The 22,849-nt window shown below is 40.9% G+C and overlaps 1 protein-coding gene across 2 annotated transcripts in view; it reads right to left on the bottom strand.

Moving 5' to 3' along the window:
• The window catches only part of DOCK8 (dedicator of cytokinesis 8), a 200,742-nt gene extending 193,615 nt beyond the window's left edge, over positions 1 to 7,127 (bottom strand). Inside the window, exon 1 of one of the 2 annotated variants that reach the window (XM_014846768.3) lies at positions 6,541 to 7,127. In XM_014846768.3, coding sequence (XP_014702254.2) covers positions 6,541 to 6,593 — 53 coding nt within the window. In that variant the 5' untranslated portion in view covers positions 6,594 to 7,127. Of the gene's footprint in view, positions 1 to 5,536; positions 5,653 to 6,540 lie in introns of those variants that run through there. The other variant, XM_044757028.2, reaches the window with a different exon arrangement.
• Between the last annotated feature and the right edge of the window lie 15,722 nt (positions 7,128 to 22,849).

Below are 22,849 nucleotides of genomic sequence, written 5' to 3'. Positions count from 1 at the left end.
ATCAAACTAACCAGCCTAGGATTTGCAGGCCTGTTAACTCACTCATGTGCCAGAAAGTCAATAGATGGGAGAAAGAAGAGGTTGATTACAGTTCTGCATTTCTTCATCTTGTTCCCGTTTTGCTTCAGTATCATTAGGTAACCTGTTGCTATTTTTATGTTTGGCCTCTCACATGAAAGAACAATGAATTTTATCTGAGGAGAATGACAGGAGAAAGCATGACGCGTTTTGTTGAGGTTTCTGAGCAGAGTGAAACTAATATGCTGTGTTAGCCCCAAAGCTAACACCAGAGGAAGAGGAACTCGCAAAAGTGTGAAAGAAGTCCATCTCTCTTTGTTCTGATCCAAGGGAAAACACTTACAGTGAGTTATGTCATCTGGAACCTTCTTTTGAATGGAAAGGGATTCTGCTTTTTCTATTTGACATTTTATTTAAAAGGGCTAGAATTTATGTGAAGGAGAGGTAGATCGGATTAGATCGTTTAGCAAAGTAAAAAGCAAGTGAAAGCGTGGCAACTGGAGTCTAAAACAGAATCAAGAAAGAACTAATTGCTGGAACAATCTATCTTTATCATTAACCCATATATTCAATGAGCAGAGGCAGAAAGTGAGAAAGACGGAGGTACCACCATCTTCAATTATATATAAGGCAAAGGAAAAAGGAGAAAAGCATGACTATTTTCATGCCCAAAGAATGACTTCAGAGGTCATGCAGGGATCTGGGAGAGAAGCTAAACAGGAAGAGGTAAGAGATATTTAAGAGAAGGGGTCACGACTGCAAATAAAGATTTAAAAGAATGATAAAACCCAGCGGGGGTGTAATGTGAGGAAACGAGCACTCTTGGGATCACTGGGGGGAGTGTAAATAGGTATAGCTTTTCTGGGAGACATTTTGGCCATGTGTATCAAAAGCTTGAAAAATGTTTCTGACCTTTGACCAAGCAATTCCTCTCCTAGAAATTTTTAAGGAAGTATTTGTACTAACACATACAGATGTATGTATAAGACTGTTCCATCCAGCTCTGTACATTATTATGAAAAACTGGAAAATATCTTAAGACCCAATAATAAAGAATTAATTCAATGAATCGTATATCCAATCAAAATAATTTAACACAGCCTATGTAAATTAATAATGTAGAGCTACATTGATTAACATGGAGAGTTGTTCATACTTTTAAATTGAAAAAAAGACCATAAAGCAGTATGTTCAATACGATCTCATTTTTATAAGCCTGGAAGGATGTAATCAAATGTTAACAGCTATAATTTATGGGTGGCAGAAATTTTAGCTTGTTGTACTTTCCTATCTTTAATGATGAACATAAGGAAAGAATAGTGGGCAGAAGAAACTCTGCCAGTACCATTTCTGCTTTTCTAATTCTGCATTTGATCTGAATGCAATGGGACACAATATAATGGTTTTATACCCTACGTTAACTTTACCAATTTGTTTGATTTCATTAAACCCCTGCAAACATATGCCTTCATATATACTTTCAGAGATAGCAAGCTGGTTTGATTCTATGTACCCCAAGTTGTCAATGCAGCAAACCATACCACTAAAGTGCAAACTTCAAAAGCACAGGGACCACAGTTAATCACAACTGTATAAACTCTGTTGTATTTTCCTAAAGCCAAGAGAACCTTTGTGGCTGCTGATTGGTAAGAAATTAGACTGGACACTTGTAGGAAGAGGATAGCACATTCCTGCTGCTTTAACCTTTACTATTGACCAAAACACGCATAAGCACCTGGTTGTTTGCCATCGAAAAGAATTAAGCAGTCTTGTATGTCACATCTCTGCCTTCTCAAGGTCCCTGTTCAAGAAGATGGAAAGTTGAGGTGTTTTTAACATCATCCCATTCCATCACTAGCTCTCTGTGGGGAGCTAAGACAGGAGACTTGGTCCCCTGAGCTCTCCTTCTTTCCCTAGGTAACCACATGATGTAATTACACTTTCTTTCCAGAGGTCCAAGTAGAAGTAAACATTAGCTTCACACATACATGTGAATCGTCAGAGCTCAAAGAACTCCAATTAAAGAAAACTTCACCCTGGCAGAGGGTTCTTTCAATAGCACTAGAGGCTAAAGTTCAAGTGGAGCTTTTCCAAGAATCTAGAAGAAAATGATTCTGAAGGTTAAAGACCAAAATTCTGAGTTTGATTGCCTGAAGCCTCTTCTATTGGTCTTTGGTGTAGAACACAGCAGACAAATGAAGCAATTCCCAAAGCACCACCAGCCCGCTCTGCCATCCACCATGGCTACGAAAGAACAGCATTGTTTCTTTGCAGACACATATTCATACATATGAATACATATATTTTTATGCTTGCATCATCTTTTCAGACAAAATTAGCAAATATTTCTCAGGAAGATCTCTACATCTTCATCTTGCTTCATGATTGTGGTTTTCTTAAATGCAATCTTTATTTAACTTTATTTTGTCTTCTTAGCTCCTTGCTTTTAATCTTCCACAAAATCACTCTCTAATGATGATTATTAGGCTTAATATTTTACTTTTTTCCTACAATGATGAAATGAAGGCACATAAAGTTCTTAGCATAATACTTGGCATACAGTAAGTAGTCAATAAATGTTACTTATTTTATTATTATCTTAAAATAAAACTGAGATGGTATAGTGGTATACCACTATACCATGCATGGTATACCTTAACCAGCATGGTATAGTGGTTAAGGGAGAGGATTCTGGAGCAAAGCTGCCTGCATTTGAGTCCCAGCTCTGCCCTTAATTAGCTGTTTGTGACTTTGGACAATTTTCATAACTTCTCTGTGCTCAGTTTCTTCATCTGCAAAATGGAAGTTGCAATTGTTCCTACTTCATAGGGGTGAATGAGCTATGATATGTAAACACTTAGACCTGTACCTGCCATACAGTAAGCATTATATAAGCATAAGCCATTATTATTTATTCCTTTCAATCCTGAAGGTCCAGAGATCATTAATGTTTTTTCTGCATTCTGTACTTCTGTTCTCTTTACCTAAGGTCCTTATTTTACTTTAATATTTGATCAAGTTCTACATCTATTCTGTGTTTGAAAGAAACCAAGATTTTGTTTAACCAATTTTAAAAATATTAGTAATAACTTCTATAATCTATGAAAGCACTAAATGCCAGTAAGAAAAAAAGGTAATTGATAAGACCTGGTGCTCACAGAAGCACTATATTATGACATTTAAGGCAGTGGGGCTTGAAATCCCAAATGCAAACATTATTATGAACTGCCTAATTCAGATCTAGTCTTTCCTTTGTTCACAGGAAGTCAGCAACAAGTAACCTGAAATAAAGACAAGTCCATAACACTTATAAGAAATTAAATTTTATTCTTGCAGCTCAAAAAAATTCAGTGAAGGATATTTTCTCTTATGTCTCCCTGAGCTGTGGGTTCTAGAGAAATGTTTAACCGTAACAAGCCATACAGTTACACTTGTTGGTCAAAACAAAACAAGTCCTATATGATGACTTTCAGCACATGGACATTTGGGCTTCATGAGAGTAGGAGAGAGCCAGGGCCATCACCGGGGAATGGATACCTGTGGGCATTCCCAGGTTCCTCCTGCACTGTGACCTTGCCCCTGAACTGGGCAATGCTGCTTGCAGGAAGCCACAGAATTTGGGAACAGTGGGGACATTCTTTTCCTACTGCGAGGTAGTCTGCTCACTCTTTCTCAAGGTTAGTGTAGGCAGAAGGGAGTTCTTTACAATGAAAACTTTTTAATTTATCAGACTCAAATATTTTCTTAACAGGAAGCACATTGATTTGACCCCACGAACATTTTTAAGGGATAGTTTGTATCATTCTGAGTAGGAAGGTAAAAAGATATGAGCCCATGCTGAATGTACCAATGGCCGTCTTTCAACATTGTCTTACTTTCATAAGTTGATCTATTTAAAAAAATAGTAGGTAGGCATGCAAGGGAAAGCATTTTCTTTTCCAACTTCAAAATTGCAAAACATCACATTGTTAGTTTTTTCTAAACATTAAACACTGATCAGACCATAAAAAAATTTGCGAAGGCTGCTACTGAAATGATGATTAAAAAAAAAAATTAATTCCCTACTTGCTTTTAAAGGAAATTCTTAAGACACATGGATCAAAATAGCACATGCCCAATTAAGAGCACAGTCTCTGGAGCAGTTTGCAATCCCAGTTCTGCCACTGCTGTTTTTGTGGCCTCGAACAAATTACACGGCCTTGTGCAACTCCATCTCCAGCTTCATCTTCCTCTTCTGTATGAGACTTCGCATGAGTCTCACAGGATTTTTGTAAGGCTTTAATGACGCAATCCATTAAGTATATAACAAAGTGTCTGGGACATAGAAAGTGAACAATAAATGGTGAATTTTATTATTTAATTCATACCAGGTATGTCCTTATTGATCTACTCCTTTGAACATCAATTTCTGCCAAGCTCCTTAGCATAATTCTCCAACCCAACACACAAAAATGCTTCAAAAGGGAAAACAGAACCCCCTAGAACAGGAATGTCCAACCCATATTCTTTCCTGAGGATTAAGGAACATTTTATATTTTACTGAACTTGAGTGGGGCCCTTCTTGGTCCAATTCCATCAAACATTCAGTTCCACTGAGTGTGTTTCGTATTCTCAGCACAGAGATGAAAGACACATGAGGGAGACTATCTGCCCCAAGACAGCTCCAGCCAGCCACTGGCATCTCATTCCCAGCCCAAACTGGTCTCTATATGGGAAGTCTTCCAACTTCAGCTTTCCTTCCTACCTTTCTTTCTTAGGATCTCAAAGATGATGATAATGGAGATGATGATGCCAATGATGAAACTGATGGTAATGTTGATGAGGATAGCTAACATTTACTTGACATTTATTTTGAGCCAGCCACTATAAGCACTTTGTACATATTATTTCCCTTAATCTTCCCAACAGTCATTAGAGGTAGGTACCATGTTTATCCCCGTTTAACATGTAAAGAAACCAAAGTTTAGAGAGGTTAAATAACATGCCCAGTGTCACACAGTTTATTCATAGCAGAGAGCCAATCTGTAAGCAGATCTGTTCCAGCCAGGGCCTTTATTCTTAACGCCCAGACCACACCAACCCTACTGTCATGGTCAAGATTGCCTGTAGGATGTTTTGGTCCTGCTGCTCTCCCCAGATTAACTCCACTCAACCCACAATCTCTAACATCTTTCTGTCCGAGACACACTTCCTGACCTAAAATTCACAGGGATGGAAGAGCAGTGGCTATGGCAAATGGTACCTCCCTCAGCAACTTCAGTTTGATCTCCCACAGCATGAATTGCCCCTCCTGGCATGCAACAGCCATGAAACTAACGCAGAAAAAAATCCCCAACAGCGGATCCCTGTTGACTAGTACCTTTTGGCTTCCAACATTAATATACAGTAAACACTAATAAATTAACTCATTTTAAAGATGAAGAAATACTAAAGCGAGAGAAACGGTTTGCTCACAGCTACACAGCGGGTGGAAATAAAATCACCAATAAAGCTCAGTACGCCCTCTGGAAGTTCTTACCGCCTCATTATTCTGGGCTCCTAATTCCTCGCTGCTCAAACCTCTTCACACACAAGCAGCACAAAAATGTACTGTGGAACCAGCCTTTCACAGGCTCGGCAGAACAAGACTAACAAATCCTGGAGCAGCGAGGGCAGCAGAATAACAAGTTGACCCTTCAGGACAAGTGTCACATTATCTTTTAACCAGACAGTCTAGATTTCTCAGGGCAAGACAAAAATGTCGCCAAATACTTGTCAGCAGTTTTCAGTGGAGGAAATACTGCAGTTAAAGCACCTCTGGTGAGAACTTTGAGCAGTAAGCATGCTTACATTTAGTTTGTGCAATTTTGATTATGAATTGGATGGTGCGTTAGATCCATGTCCTCAGTTCTTTGCTGGAGTGCTATAAACGTAAAAACGTCAGCCACAGGCCATTCCGTTTTGTTTATTTAAATGGAGAATTTTTAAAATCACTTTTTCCACTTCATAGCTCCTTTGGACCAGGGAATAAAAATAGCGATGTCGGCAGGAGCCAAACTTTTTCTGGAAAAATAAAACGAGAGGGAAAAGAGCCCTACTCAGAAACCCAAGTCTTGTGGAGCTGCCTCCAAGCAAAACTCTCATTTCAATGACTTCTTTTCTTCCTCCTTCTCAGAGGCCCCTCAAAGGAAGGCGCAGTTGGTAAGAAATTCCCGGGGTGCCCAGCACAGCCAACCCTGCGCCCTTCCCACTCCACCTGTCAGAACACCGAGGGCGGCGCGGCCGAGGCGGGGTTGGGGAGGTGGCCCGAGAGGTGGCTCGGGGAAGGGACACTGGTGGCGACGGACAACCGGGAGGGTGGGATTCTCAGGGAGGAGCTGGCAGAGCCCGGCCGCGGGCCATCGCGAGTCCAGGTGACCCACCGGCGCTGCCCGGGTCTCAGGTGCAGACTCCCCGAGACGCGGCCCCCGGAGCGGCCCCGGAGCAGCGCTCGGCCGGCTGGGCGGTGCGGCGCGAGTCCCCGGCGCCCGGGGCGCGACTTACCTGTTGATCTTGAGCGCGAAGGCGCGGCGCTCTGCGCTCGGCAGCGTGGCCATGGCGCGCCCGCGGCTCGGCAGCCTCTAGGCTCGCGGGGTGCGGACGGCGGGGGCCCGGCGAGCCGCAGAGCCGCTGCAGCGCATGCCGCGCGGGACGCGAGCCTCATCTGTCAGTCGGGGCTGGAAACTTCCGCATTTCCACCTTCAGCGCTGAAATCACCCCGGGGGAGGGCCCAAGCTCCGGGCCGCGGCGGAGAGCCCAGCCACCGGCGCCCGGCCCGGCGCGCAGCGAGCGCGGGCGAGGAGGGTGTGGACACCCTGCGGAACTGCCCTCCGGATGCTCGGGCCGCCGGCGCGCTCTTCCCGGGGCCCTGACCTCCGGCAGAAAGGAGCGCGGGCGGGTGACCCGGCAACCACGGAGCGAGGCCGGAAACTCCATCTGCCTGAGGCTGCGAAGCTGCCAGAGCGTGTGGGCAAGAAGGGGGAATCCGCGCCTTCCGCCCGCTCCGCAGAGTTGGCGAGGTGGGGAAACCGACCCTGGAACTCTCTCCTCTAGGCCTTATGAAGGGTTCACATCATGCCTGGGAGAAGGCAGATGATAAAAAAAAAAAAAAAAAAAAAAATACGAACCGGGGAAACTTCAGGATACAAATGAACTTTTGCAAACGATATGTCCGTCATCCTTCCTGAGGCACCTTAAACACAGTGAATCCATCCAAGGAATCAACATAAGTTATCAAAAAAATTTTTTTCCCTTTTACGACCTAGGGATAAATGCTTTTCTTTGGGGAAACACTACACGCAGTTTTCCTATGACTCAAGAATATGCTGCAACCCTGTTCATTTCAGTTTCAGACTAAGAAGTTTCTTAAGAAGCCCAGCCCCAAACTCAAGAAAAATCAGAAAAGTCCCAATGCTCACTGGAATGGAAAAGTCCGTGTTTATTTCAAGTTAGTGGTTTGCTCTAAGTTTTGCTGAACTGGAGCACTCTTCATGCCTCTGTCAACTTGCCCTTAAAAAAATACTAAAGCAAGATATTTTTGGTTCAGAGTCACACTACTTCCCAATGTGGTAGCCACTGGCCACATGTGACTATTGACTGTTCGAAATGATGTTTAGTTTGAATTGAGATGTGCTGAATGTGTGAAATACACACTGGGTTTTGAAGACAGTACAGAAAAAATAATGCATAATATCTTGTTAATAATTTTTATGTTGGTTACATGTTAAAATGACACTTGGCGTATATTAGGTAAATAAAATATATTATTAAAATTAATTTCACCTGTTTGTTTTTCCCTCTTTAAAATGTGGCTTGCATTAAAAAAAATTAAAATTATATATGTAGCTCACATATGTGGGTCACATTATATTCTTGTTGGACAGTGCTGGTTTGCAATTTGCAGCCTAATACTAAAAGGCCTAATGACTGAAGTCGGTTCCTTCCTGATGGCCTTCTTTTCTCTGGTTTTGGCTGCCTGAGAGAGTTTAGTAATTCTTCAGAGCTGGTTAGGTAACTTCCCTCCTCTCCCAATGTCAATGCCTTTAAGCATATAAGACGAAGTTCATAGGCCAACGTTACATAGACTATGAAAAGAATCTAAAGAAAAGAAAGCTCTTTGAAATGTGGAGTTTCTGACTTTCAGAATTCTCCTCAGCAGATTTGCTGAACTGGGATTTATAAACAAACATTTAGATAGAAAAATACTAAGAGAACAATTCTGTGAGTACTTCTTCAAGTTGGGAACAAATGGATGGTTCGTAGAAAATTTTTTTACACCAGAGTCTTCAGTCCACTGTGTACTAAGGGTCTCAGATGGGCTTTGCTGAGTTTCTGAATGTTTGTGATGCACACTTTCATACAGAGCAAAAATATATTGATTTTCACACAAATACAAAGTGTAATGAGAGCATCTCAAATTTTCAGAATCTGCAATCAAGGAAACTTTTTTTGGGAGGGAGGAGGAATCATAAAATCTCCCATCTTATGTCAGCTCATACTTCGTTTAACTTAGTATGTGGCACCAAACTCTGAAGGTTAGGCCAGCGTTGTCATCATCTGTGCAGTCAGTTCCCCCATGATTAGAAATGACTCCAGATTACCTTAACAGCCTTTTAACAATTCACCATGGCTGTATTATCCACTAACACATTTGTGTTAGCTAAATGTCTATTTTTAAACTTTATCTGCTCTTGAATACATCCACAGATCACTGGCAAACTTCAAAAATAGCTACGTGCCTTGCTTCCATGTTCTCACTACGTCTTCGTTCCCTGTGGGCCAGCTTCTCTCCTCATCACCCCTCTGTCCAAAGCACACTGTGGAAGGCTCTTTCCTCCCACTTATGACCTCTCTTGGCCATCCTCTTTCTCTGCATCTTTGTGGCATTCAATTTTGTTTTTCACTTTCATAGAATTCCTCCTGTGACTTCTTTGACAGACATTATGTCAATCATTCCAAATTTTCCCCTAGTTTCCCCCACATCTTCTTCTTCTTACCTTCCTGGAAAGCCAACCTCTTTCTTTACATTGCATCTTACTTATTTTATTTAACAAACAATCAAATAACACTTTCCTTGTATCAGGACCTGTTCCAAGCCCTTTACAAATATTAATTAATTAATTAATAACAACTATTAAATAATAAGATTATCCTCACTTTGCAACTGGGAAAACAGGCTCAGAGAGGTTAAGTGACTTCCCCAAGCTAATAAGGGGCAGAGTCATTTCCAGTCCTAAAGTTTTGCCTGTCTCCCAGATATTCCCATTTGAATATATTCAAACTCCACAAATCAAAGTCTAAAATTCTCCATCTCCTCTACTCAATCGTAAACTCACTATGTCTCCACAATCACCCATTTCTGTTGGTGACACTATTTCCCCATTTGTCAGGCTAAGAGCATTGGAGTCACCTAGTGGGGGAAAAGCAGGAAGTCTGGGTTCTGGCTTCAGCTTTTCACTAACTGTGTGATCCTGAGCGAGTCACACCTTGTTTGTATCCCAGAGTCCTTAGTCTCAGAATGACACCATCCACTCGCCTCTCTCTGAACTTTATGAATGTGTCAGCTCTAACTTCTTCCTCTTCTTTACCTTTCAGATCTAATCATCTACCAAGGCCTGTCATTTGTTCTTTAGAAACATTATCCCTTTATAAATATCACTGTTCCCAGTGCTTCCATTTTGGCCCAGCCCTTATAAATTAATGTCTGGATAACAAAAATAAGATTTTAAATGGCCTCTCTTCCTGTAGCTTCTCCTTATTCTGATTGAATCTGACTCTACCACTGTACTAATTTTACTAAAATACTTCTTTCATCATGTTTCTTCCTGCTAAGTTAACTTCAGTGGCTCGCCATAGCCTCTATGACTATGTGTGACCTTCTCCAACTGGCTTATAGTGGCTTCTCCACTTCAGGTAACTTGCTTTACCCCTCACCTCTCTGTTGAAGCAGAGAAGATCTCCAATTTGCTCCTGGAGAAGGCAGTGTTCTCTGCCTGGGGCCTCCTCTGCTCACATTATTCTTCCTGCTATCCACACTCTACATCACGTCTAGTCTCTCTCCATACTTCAAAGTTTGAGTCAAGTTGTCAAGTCCCACCTCTTCCTAAAGGAGTATCTCTTTCACTGTGTCAGCACCCTTTAATTACTTAAATAGGTCATCACCAATAAACACAGCCTAGTGGAATGAGAGGTCCATAGGACTGTAGAGAAAATTGTGATCATTTGTGCATTTCCTTTCCTATTCCCCAAACCATTCAAGACCTCCATCAGATTTTGTTCAAATAACACCTTCCATGATCATCTATTTAACATTCCAGTGCTCCCTTCCCTAGTCCTGACGCTTCCTATCTCCTTTTCCAACTTTGTTTTCCTCCATAGCATTTATCACTATCTGACATATGATATATTTTATTTGTGTTTACCATCTATTGTGCTTCTAGAATATAAGTTCCACGAGTGTAGGAATTTTTGTTTTATTTACTGCTCTATCTCTATTACCTAGAACAATACCAAGCACATAGTAAGTGTTCAATAAGTACTTGTTGAATAAATGAATGAATAACTGATTCAGTGTTGAACACAGAGCAGACACTCAATAAATACTTGTTAGAGTGAACTTGAATGGGAATGGCCAAGTTTCACGTGGCTTTCAGAAGGAAGTAAGAGTCTTTTTCTATTTTCTTGACTATTTCAGTTGTGCCTTTCTGTGAATATCTTCCAGCTCTGTTTTGTATTTATTTCTTGGTTTGAAAAATTGAACTAGGGGCTGGCCCAGTGGTGCAGCAGTTAAGTTCGCATGTTCTGCTTCAGTGGCCTGGGGTTCGCTTTGTCAGATCCCAGGTGTGGGCCTACACACCGCTTGGCAAGCCATGCTGTGGCAAGCTTCCCACATATAAAGTAGAGGAAGATTGGCACGCATGTTAGCTCAGGGCCAGTCTTCCTCAGCAAAAAGAGGAGGACTGGCGGCAGATGTTAGCTCAGAGCTAATCTTCCTAAAAAAAATAAAATTTGAAATAGCACATGGATTATTACTAGCAAGTAGATATTTTTCTTGTTGTCTTATAACTGTGGACAGGTACAGAAACATTTGAGATTTGAGTGTTGGTATTTAAAGCCAGCTATAGCTCAGACATTAGAATTTGAGATTCTTAATTTTCTCCACTTCATTCCTTATATTGTCACAAGAAATCTGTAAATATGCAAATAGTAAGTATTCCTTTTCCTTAAAAATTATCATGGTGGGATATATATACACACACACACATATTATGTATATTTTATATGTATACTTTATATATTAGTATTTTAAATTTTGGATTTAGACCATATTCTAACATACAGTGCTATTTCACATCCAATAGGAATATTTCTACCATAGCATTTTATAACTAGAAGGACCTTCAATTAATTCATGAATGAATGAATAAATTCTCTCCTTATCATGGATGTGCCTTCTATTCATCCCCTAAACATTTACCAAGTGGTTACCAAGGGCAGGCTCCGTACTAAATGATATTAGGGGAAAACAATTGACAAAACTTGTTCCCTGACTTCCCAGGAACGAGACACTCGTAAAGAAGGAAAGAAGAGGCTTGAGTTTCATGTGACAATGAGAAAACTTTTGCTGCACAAAACTCTGTGGGAGCGAGGAAGCACAGAGAGGAAATGATTTATTCTGTGGAGAGGGTGTTGGCAGAGAGATTGACGTGGAGGAAGAATGACTTTACCCCCACAGCTGACATGGGAACTGGGTCTTAAATGACAAGGAAGCATTCGCCAGGCAGAAAAGCGTGCATTCAGGATGTACCAGGGAGAACGAGCGCTATGTGCAAAGGCAGGGAGCCAGGAGACACCACTGCCCATCCTAGGAATTAAAAGTACAATGGGAGCCCAGGGGCCACGCAGAGTGAGGTGGCAGGAAGTGCCGCTTTGAAGGTGGGTAGGGCCTGAGGGTGAGGTCCTGACAAAGAGTTTGGACTTTGTCCCATAGGGTATTGAAAACCACCAAATGGTGATTGGGGTGTCTGTGTCTAGGTGATTGTCTCTTGGGGATACCTCTTGTCACCTGGCAGTCCACAATGACAAATGTCCAGTAGAGTATGGCACAGGATGGTAAGGATTAGGCCTCCTAGATCTGGCACTGCCATCCCCATCTTCCTCAACCTGAGCACACACACTGGACACTAATGAAGAAATAAATAGTTCTTGACAGAAGGATTTAGGCAGTTTTCCCAAAGTCATGTTCCATAGAGAAAGGAAGGATTTATGGGGAGAGAAAGTCAGGTGCTGGTGCTCTGGTCTGGTTACTTCTGCCCCTTGCTGGAGTGCCCCACGTACATACAGTCCCTGCCGCATTCCTGACTCCTGGCTCGCTTCCTGACTGCTCTCAGACCTCTCTATTCATCCTTTTTCCCATCAGTTTACTTTCTTCTCCCTAAACAAAGAATCAATTACTCATCCCTTGGTTTGTTCTTATGCATTGGCAATTTCCCAGGCATCCACTAAATGTTCTCCTCCGCCCAGTTTCTGCTGACCCTGCAGAAGGAAAAGTTGGGCTCTGCTCCACACTTGGGTGGACTCAGTGGTGAGCTTCCATTCCAGGCTGCAGTTGACATTCTTTACCTGGAAAATGTGGTTAATAGTGGCACCTCTTTCCAGGATCGTTATAAAGATTAAATAATGTAAAACTCTTAAAGTAAGTGACATGTAATTATTTATATTATCATTATCTGAAATATCTATAAAAGCAAGTTACTAAGTCCAAATAAAAGTGGCTTAATCTCTAAGTGTATTATCCAAGTAGACCACAGGAAGGTAGTCCAGGACTAAGTCAGCAACTCAACAGTGCCATCAGATAACCAGGTTCTTTCCATCCCTCCACTCTGCCATACTCAGCACTTAGGTCTTTAGTTGTCACTCTTATGACTTCAAGGCTACAAGATGGCTCCCATCACTCCAAGCAGCCGCAGCACACACTAGCACTCCAAGAAGGAAGACGGAAGGAGGCCAAGTCTTTCTCCACGTGAGGCTCTGCCTTTCCCAGAAGTCCTCCAGGAAACTGACCTTTACAGCTCACTGGCCAGAAATGGGTCTGATGCTTCTCCTCAGCTGCAAGGGAGGCTGGGAAAGAGTATCTGGAGACAGGAGTGGGTAATCGTGATTGGCTTAGAACTACTCTGATTCATTCTCTTGAGGTGCCAAAACAGAAGAGGGACAAAGGGGAGAAGAGTTGTTGGGTAGGCAGTGAACAGAGGCTGCATACCTGTTTTAGTGAAAAGATGAAGTAAGATAATGCACATAAAGGACAGAGCAAATTGCTAGATATCGAGTATGCTCTCAGAGCATGTGGGCTGTCGTTTTATTATTATTCGCTATTTGTGTTACTTTAAAGTCAAATAAATTGTTTTTCCGTGTTTACTATTATTTCCTCATAACAGATTCCCAGAAGTGGAATTTATTAGGTCAAAAGTTATAAAACTCCTGCCAAAAAAAACGCCTGACTCTAATCTTGAGGAAATAGTAGACAAACTTAAATTGAGGGCCATTCTACTAAACAACTGCCAATCTTTAAAAAAGGTTAGTATCATGAAAGACAAAGAAAGGCTGATGAACTGGCACAGATTAAAAGACACTAAAGAGACGGGGCAAGTAAAGACAATTAGAGATGTTGGAGTGGATCTTGGATAGGGAAAAAAATACTATCAAGAATGTTACTGGGGCAATTGGCAAAATCTGCATCTTGACTGCGTATTTGGCGACGGTATTGCATCAAAGTTACATTTCCTAAATTTAATATTTACGCTGTGGTTACATAAGAGAACGTCCTTATTCTTAGGAGATACACACTGAATTATTCAGGGTAAAGGGGTAGAATAGTATGATGTTCACAACTTTCTCTCAGATGGTCATCAATGATGGTGACGATGATAATGATAATATGAATAACATTAAAATAAGATTGAAATAACAATAATAATAAATTAAAAAAACAGTCAATCTAGATGAGGAGTATGCAGACGTTTCTGCTGTGTAAATCTGAAAATTTTTCAAGACAAGTTAAAGACAAAAAATAAAAATTACAAACATAATTTTGGCTCTTGTTAGTTGAGGCCAAGTTATAAACAATGTGGAAGAGACTCTTTCACTGTACCTTCCTTAACACTGAGATTACTTTTTCTCATTTTTGCAAGTTTAGTAAGCTAAAAATAGAAATTTTTTAATTTATGTGTTTATTGGTTAGATGAGTTGAATATTTTTCGATGATAGTTAACTACATAGTTGTATTTTTATTTCACGCCTATTTCTATCTTGTCCCACTTCTCTATTAAAGCCGTAGAGTTTTTCTTATTGATTTGTATTCACCCTTTAAGTAATTTGCTGGCAGAGTGCAGTCTCTCTCTTTAAGTAACTGCGATCTCCCTAAATACCTTAAGCCATTTGGAGATGGGCAGAAACCAGAGAGGTTTATAGAATCTTTCGAAATTTTTTTGGTCCAACATCTGTCAGCATCGGACCAAAGTTCACGTGAATTTTTGAAATGCTTTTCCCCGTATCAGTGTTCTCCAATATCCTCCCAGTTCACTTCAGCCCACTCCATGCCCCCACCTATCACCATAACAGTTCAGGTACCATAACAAGCACCAGGACATTTTCAGGAGAGAGAAAAGCAAGCTGCGTGGTGGTTTTTTGGCCAGACTTGCCTGGCTCCATGGCCCATGGTCCTTGCACACAACTGACTGGGTAGACCATAGACTGGACGTCATACCATGGCACAATTCAACTGTGTGATCTACACTAATTCTTATAGTGGTATAGCAGCGTGGTGCTGGTGGAGAGTACGTCATAGAATATGGATGTTAGATCCAGTCGACATGAATGCCTTGCCCCCAAACCTATGACCTGCCCGTTAGCAGTTTGTGTCTTTTAAGACAAAAGTTCTCAAACATTGGAAGTATCAGAATTACCTGGAGAGAGCACTAAGAACAAACACGGAGGCTCAGACTCACTGAAGTAGGACGAAGCATAGACCCCTGTATGTCTGCCAAGTTCTCCAGGTGATTCTGTTACATACCAAAGTTTGAGAACCATTGTTTGAGAGTCATCCAACAAAATGAAATATCCCAGAAAGGTATAAGATTAAAAGTTTTTATCAGTTGGAGTTTTAGCTTGGATTATTTTGACAGAGTTGAGAGGGATAGCTTGAAGAAATGGCAGGTAAATTAGGTAATCCACACGGGCAGACATGCTGTGAATTTAGGATCCTGAAATGGTTCTCTTTCCAGGACTAGATCATCGTTCAGCAGGAGACTTTTAAAAAACTGCGTTGGGGGCTGGCTCCGTGGCCGAGTGGTTAAGTTCACGCACTCCGCTGCGCCGGCCCAGGGTTCGGATCCTGGGTGTGGACATGGCACCGCTCATCAGGCCACGTTGAGGCGGCGTCCCACATCCCACAACTAGAAGCACCTGCAACTAAGATATACAACTGTGTATGGGGGTGGGGGGTGATGGGGAGATAAAGCAGAAAAAAAAACCAAAAAACAAACTGAGTTGATGGGGCCAGCCCCATGGCCGAGTGGTTAAGTTTCTGTGCTCAGCTTTGGCGGCTCAGGGTTTCGCCAGTTCGGATCCTGGGCGTGGATCCAGCACTGCTCATCAGGCCATGCTGAGGCAGCGTCCCACACAGCACCAGAAGGACCTACAACTAGAATATACAACTATGTACTGGGGGGCTTTGGGGAGAAGAAGAAGAAGAAAAAGAAGAAAAAGAAGATAGGCAAGAGATGTTAGCCCGGGTGCCAATCTTTAAAAAAAGCAAAAATAAAAACTGAGTATACTAATATAAATTCCCATGTAACCCATACAGTGGATGTATGACTAGTAGATGGCATCAAAACACATCTTTATTATGGTTTCCCACTGCCTCTTCAAAGTGCATTCACTGGGGATAATCCTTGCCAATCCCATATGGAAATGTGGGCAGGTCCCATGACTTTTCTCTTACTCTAAGGTAAAAGTTCTTAGTTTCAAACATATTTTCAAGTCCAAGGCCAGAATGTCTAGCCCAAGATATTAATCAAAACATCATCTTATCTCTAAGATCTTCCCCCAGCTGCGGTGTGCTTCAGGCTGGCAGCCTGCGGCGGCAAAGAAGGGGAAGGATGCACGGCTGGCTTCTTGTCTCCACTGAGCCACTTCTCTTTTCTTCTCTCACCCCAGCTGGCTAGCCAGTTTCTGACCTCTTGGGGCTGGAGGAATGAAAAGGTACAAGAAAGCTCTTATAGAACTGATACTTCTGTAAACTGGCTTCACACTTTCTGAGCCTGGCAGATAATCAAAGCTGACTCTTTTCTTGAGGCTTTCTTGGGTCCTTTGGAAGACTGTTTTCATGGAGACTTATCTCCTATTGGTCATTTTACCTGGTTCTATTTCTATTCCTAGTGTTCACCTGGGACTCATGTGCAGCCCCCTTCCAGTTTCCTGTTGCTAGTGTACTTTGCTCTCTAAGTGACCCTACTGGATATGACCCCAAATGACCCATGGCTGGATCTCTTCCATGTGGCCCACATCTGATCCATTGAAAATGCTAATAAACTCCTTAGCCTGGCAATCCTTGTTGATCGCAACACAATCTCTATTTTGGTGCTGGGGCCGCTTTAGTATCCTTGGTCAGGAGTCAGGCAGCATCCTTGCATCTCTTAGCTGCAGGAAAATTGTCGTTTCAAACTCTCTGAAAGGTGTCTTAGAAGCCTTGGAAGGAAATGGCACCCCTCCTCATTTACCATCGCCCACCCCAATAGACAGAAAGGGGAACTCTCCTTGTCAACATCCTCTCCAGTAAAATGTCTTCAAAAATCTTGTAGGATCCAAGAGTCATGGAAATGGTTCTCAGAGTTTCCTTGGTAAATTCTGCATATGGTGATCTGATTTTGGAATATCATATTTGTTGTATCTGGTTATCCTAGTGAAACGTATATTTCAGCATCTTGTTGCTATAGTTTTAGATATCCTGCCATTAAGCCACATTTAGGGAGGTGATAGCTCAGAGCATTCTCCTTGCTATATTAAGAGCTCTTAGAGACAAGAGTAGATTATTGGAAAATGGTACAGTTGATGCTTTATTTAATTAGCAATTTTTTTCAGTGTATATATACACAGAGTTGAGTAAACAATGATGAATGTATAGCTTGATAAAATTAACAAAGTAAACACATCCATGTAACAAGCACCCAGATCAAGAAAGGAAACAATACCAGCTTTCAGAAGCCCCCTTTGTAACCTTTCCCAGTCGAGTTCTTCCCAGGGTAACCAACATCCTGACTGTTAACACCATAGATCAGTTTGATCTGCTTTTGAAGTCTGTATATGTGGAATCTTTTCTGTCTGGTCAACATTATGTTTGTGAGATTCATCCATATTGTGGCTTTCGTTGGAGGCCGTTCCTTCTCATTACATAAGGCTGTAGTATGAGTATACCTGGACAGTTAATATTTGACCATTGAATCACTTTCCTCAATGGTAGCTCAAAGGTTGCCTGTGGCCTCCCCAGACCTTCTCTCCTACCGACTTGAATCCACAGGAGGACTCTCAGTCGCTCGAAAGACTTGCATTGGGTGTCAGGACAAAGCAGTCGAATTCTTTGCAATTTTTAAAAAGCTATGTACAAGGTTAGGGTCTGTCAGGAAAACAGTTTATTATTTCACCCCATTTTTAAATATTTTATCCCATGAATCTGCACTTTTAATTTGAATGTTTGCTGGAAAAAAACCCCACATCTTCTGAGAAACATTTTGCATAAATTCTGATAACAGTTGTATGAGTTTCTATTTCCTCAGGAATTATGATAAGAAGTTTTATCACATAGGCCCCAAGAAAAGTTACAACAGATCCATTCACAGTAACAACTGGAAATGAAAAATACTTTTCTGAATATTTCTTGCATTGGACTTTATAGTTATGTAGCACAATTTTTTCAATTAAAATGGAAGGCTTCAAAACATGATAGGTTTTTATCTGAGACTAAGATGACCTTTCAGTTTATATTTAAATAAAAGTTCACATTTTAAAATTACACGGTAAAATTCAATAAGTATTTTGAGAACTTGTCAGAGTTTACTTCATGGATTAATATTCATACTACAGTTTAAAAGATTGGAGTTAAAATATTATCTGCGTTTTGAACAATAAATGAAAAGCAACAAAGACTTGTCTTTTATGAAATTCTGTTTGACATTGTTAAAATATCATTAGAGGGGCCAGCCCTGTGGCATAGTAGTTAAGTTTGCACATTCTGTTTCGGTGGCCAGAGGTTCACTGTTTTGGATCTGGGGCACAGACCTACACACCACTCAACAAGCCATGCTGTGGTGGCATCCTACATACAAAACAGAAGAAGATTGGTACGGATGTTAGCTCAGCGACAATCTTCCTCACCAAAAACATAAAAATAAAAAACCATTGGAGCACTATTTAAAATGAGGAAATCTTTTCATTCAGACAGAGGTATATGTTTAACTTCATTTATTTATTCATTGTTTCAACAAAATATTTAGTGAGCACCTGCTATGGGCCAGGCATTGAACTAGGCTATAGACATGTCACATGAATAAGACGAATATTGCTACAGTCCTCAGGAGTCTATAGTTTAATGTAGTTAAGAGATAGATAAATAAACAGGTAATTTCTAGACAGGGTAATCACTGCTTCTGTATGTGTTATAGGATTCTGTGTGTGCTATAGGAACGGATGAAAGGCACCAAACCGATCCTTGGAAGGTCATGGAATGTTTCCCCAAGGAAGTGATGTCTATGGTGGGTAAGAATGTAGCCACATATAGGGTAGAAGGAGGGTGGTGTAGACATTAGCAAAGGCTGAAGCAACTGGGTGCCATTCACTGACGTAGGGCATATGGTACATGGAGTGGACTGCAAAAGGAGAAGGGAACATAATTAAACAAGCCGGAGACATGACAATGAGCACTCAAGAAGCCCAGAAAGAAGCTGTCATTAAGACAGAGTAGTGGAGTGGAAAAAGGTTGGGAGTCAGGCCCGCTTGGATTCAAACTCTAACTTCACCATTTAATAGATGTGTGAAGTTGAATAAAATCTTTAACTTTTTAGAGCCTCAGTTTCCCAGTTTGTAAAATAGGGATACTAATGTGAACATTATAGGGTCCCAGGGAGGATTCAATGGGATAATGCATGTAACAGTGCCTAACCCAATGCCTAGCACATGCTCAAAAACTGTAGGCTTTGTTATTTCAAAGAAAATCAAGGATGGGGGAAAATTAGTATTCAAAGACTAAAGCCAGGAAAATAGGAAGAGTTTTACAAGATCCCTTTGGCAATAGTTAAAGCTACTGGCAGTTAGAGTTTCCTTTTCAATTGACAAGTGAACCATAAAAGTGAATGAACTTGGGGGACTGCGGGTGGCATGGTGGTTAAGTTTGCACGCTCTGCTTCCGTGGCCTGGGATGCACTGGTTCAGATCCTGAGTGTGGATCTAGCACCCCTTATCAAGCCATGCTGAGGCAACATCCCATGTAGGAGAACTAGAAGGGCGTGCAAATAGGATACACAACTATGTACTGGGGCTTTGGGGAGGAAAAAAACAGAGAGAGAGAAAGATTGGCGACAGATGTTAGCTCAGGTACCATCTTCCTCATCAAAATAAATAAATAAATAAAAGTGGATGAACTCGTGGTTACTCAGATAAAAGCACCAGTTAGAGTTGTAATTTCTGTTCCATGGACACAATTGTTGACCAGATACACTGAGTGTGGGGATGGCCAGTAGCAAAATCATATAGCAGGTCTGTTTGTCCTCAGACACTCCTGAGCTAGCTTTTTGTTCCCTTGTAAAAATGCAAAATTGACTTCTGAGTAGAAGTGATCAATTGAATATATGCGTTTACTTTGGCTTTCTCCTGAAACCTAATAAAATGACAGCAAAGGAATTGTTTTTTAAGGCTGAAATCCACAATGAAAATGAGATTGGGAGAGAAGACAAGAACAAGATTTTGGAATTTAGAAGCCAAATAGACTAGAGGTATCTTATTTAATAGATCTGAGAAAGATGATCCTTAAACTTGCCTTGGAGAAAGCTAGAGAGTACCTGATTGCACCACAGACCTCCCAAAAGGCTTGGGAATGTCAAGTACCCCTGGAAATGGGGCTAAAAGTGAGGCAAAAAAGTGAGGACTGGTTTGTAAGTCTAAGAAGTGATTAGATCCCTAGGTCCCCTATGCAACCCTTTATAGCCAGATAACTGTCCCTCTTCCAGCTTGGCAGAGGCTGGATATGGTAAAATAGAGAGAAACACTTTCTGGGGAACATTTGGCACATTTGAGGATGGGATTCAGTACTGTACACAGGAGGGGTGGTTTCAGTGAACATTTCTGGAAACATTTATAACCCAATAAAATCCTACGGCTTTACCTCCATTCCAATTTCAGAGCACTGGAGATTGGAATGTTCTTCTCTGGTATCTGACCACCTGGAGAGGAAAGACATAAAGATACCAACATCAAGAGTGCCCCAACAAAATGGCCCAGCCACATGGCCCAAAACTGAAGCCGGCAGTCAACAAGCCTTGCCATTGGATTAGAATTTCTAAGAAGATTTTTGGTACCTCACTCCTCAATTTGAGTTGACAACCAAAGATTATCAGACATCTGTGGAAAATCATCAACCTGAAAGGTATAGACCAAATCAAACAAACAAACAAATCAACTTGGAAGAAACCAAGATTATAATGGGATCAGAAAACTAACTATTATCAATATCCACAGAAGGATAAGAGGTGATATCGCACCCATGAAAGAAGAATATTGTTATTTTTATTTATTTATTTTTTTGAGGAAGATTAGCCCTGAGCTAACATCTGCTGCCAATCCTCCTCTTTTTGCTGAGAAAGGCTGGCCCTGAGCTAATATGTGTGCCCATCTTCCTCTACTTTATATGTGGGACGCCTGCCACAGCATGGCGTGCCAAGCGGTGCCACGTACGCACCCCGGATCCAAACCGGTGAACCCTGGGCCACTGAAGCGGAATGTGAGAACATAACCGCTGCACCACCAGGCTGGCCTCTTATGTTATTTTTTTAAAGGAACATTCAGGGAATAAAACAGGGCTCTGGGAAATTAAAAAAATGTACTATAGTGGAATAAAAATTCAAAGAAAGTTTGGATGATAAAATTGAGCAACTCTCCCAGAAAGTAGAGCACAAAGACACAAGGATGGAAAATAAGAGGTAAAAACAAGAAAAGGAAATTCGAGGACCACAGTAAGAAGTTCAGTAGCTGCATAAGAGGAGTTCCACAAAGAGACACAGAGAAAACAGAAGGAAGGAAATTGTCAATAAAATAATTCCAGAAAATTCAAGGAGAGGACATGAGTTTGCAGATTGTAAGAGCTACTCAGTGCCAAGATAATAGATGAAATTAGACCCACTCCAAGGTGCATTATTGTACAATTTTGAAACACTGGTTTATTCTTTTGCTAGGGCTGCCTAGCAAAATATATAACAAAATATCCCACACTGGGAGCCTTAAGCAACAGAAATGGATTATCTCACAGTTTTAGAGGCTAGAAGTCCGAGAGCAAGGTGTCCTAAGATCCCAGGGTAGATGTCTTCAGGAACACGAAATTAAAGGAATACCTGATCCATTTGAACATATGAAAAGGATATTTAAACAAGTGTTTAAGAGTTTGAGATGAGTTGGTGATAAGTATATAATAGTAAGCAAACAAAACTAAAAGAATGAAAACAAGAAAAGTACTAATTTCAGAGAAAATGAAAAGTTGAGTAGGGAAGAAAAAATTCTCATGGGACAATATAAGGCTCCAGTGTGAATATCATTTACACATGTCATAATAATGTGAAAATAAATATTAATATAACCAAGCTAAACACATTGGAAGTCTGAGGATAGAGATAGTGGTATGTATTGTGTGTATGTGTAGGTGAGGGATGAAGAAGAGTTAAATTTTCCTATATACAAATCTGTGGTTATGTAAGAAAAAGAAAGTCATCATTCTGTACAATAAAGACTAGTGAGCTTTAGTCTGTTTGGTATGGCTCAATTTTTTTAAAAAACTAACAACCGTTGTTCAGGTTTCAACCTACGATAAGCAAACTCAGATGCACAATGGGACCAGTCACAGAGCATGAGTGAGGGAGGTAATCTCGGTGACAGTGAATAGGGAACAGATGGGGACGTGATGAACTGAAGATCATGAGCTCTATTCAGGTAGCATGTCATAGCTTAGCTCCAGCTACGGAAACATGGGCACTGTGTCACTAGATTTAAGGATTTTTAAAGAGAAGCCAGATATATAAATTTTTGAAAATCAAAATGTCCTGATTTTTTAAAAATTGCTTCCTACAAAAACCATACCTGTGGGCTACATTTGGCCCATAGGCTGCCAGTGGGCAGCTCTAAAATGATGAAGATTTTTCATGCTCGTTAGAAGAGTATAGGAAAGACATAATGTCCTTGAAATTATATTGCACTGGGTTAGTAAAATTGGCTCTGGATGAAAGTTTTAAACAGCAAACCTAGGAGTGAAGATCTATAAAACTAAGAAGCTGAAGCAAAGCAAAACAAAAGAAAGAAACAAAACCTCCGAATCTTAGTGTTTTTCCAGGGCATGTTGATATGATAATATCAAAATTACTTAGTTCTTATAGGCTTTCAAAGATTATGCCTTTGACTTTACGTATTGAGAGAAAGAATTTAATTGGGATGACTTTTACAAATTATTTGAAGATCTAAAGCAACTGGATCATTCAGATCCTGCTAACATATAGAATATCCA

Source organism: Equus asinus, chromosome 23, assembly GCF_041296235.1.
Source record: "Equus asinus isolate D_3611 breed Donkey chromosome 23, EquAss-T2T_v2, whole genome shotgun sequence".
NCBI classification, from domain to species: domain Eukaryota; kingdom Metazoa; phylum Chordata; class Mammalia; order Perissodactyla; family Equidae; genus Equus; species Equus asinus.
This window is presented reverse-complemented; position numbering and strand designations above follow the sequence as displayed.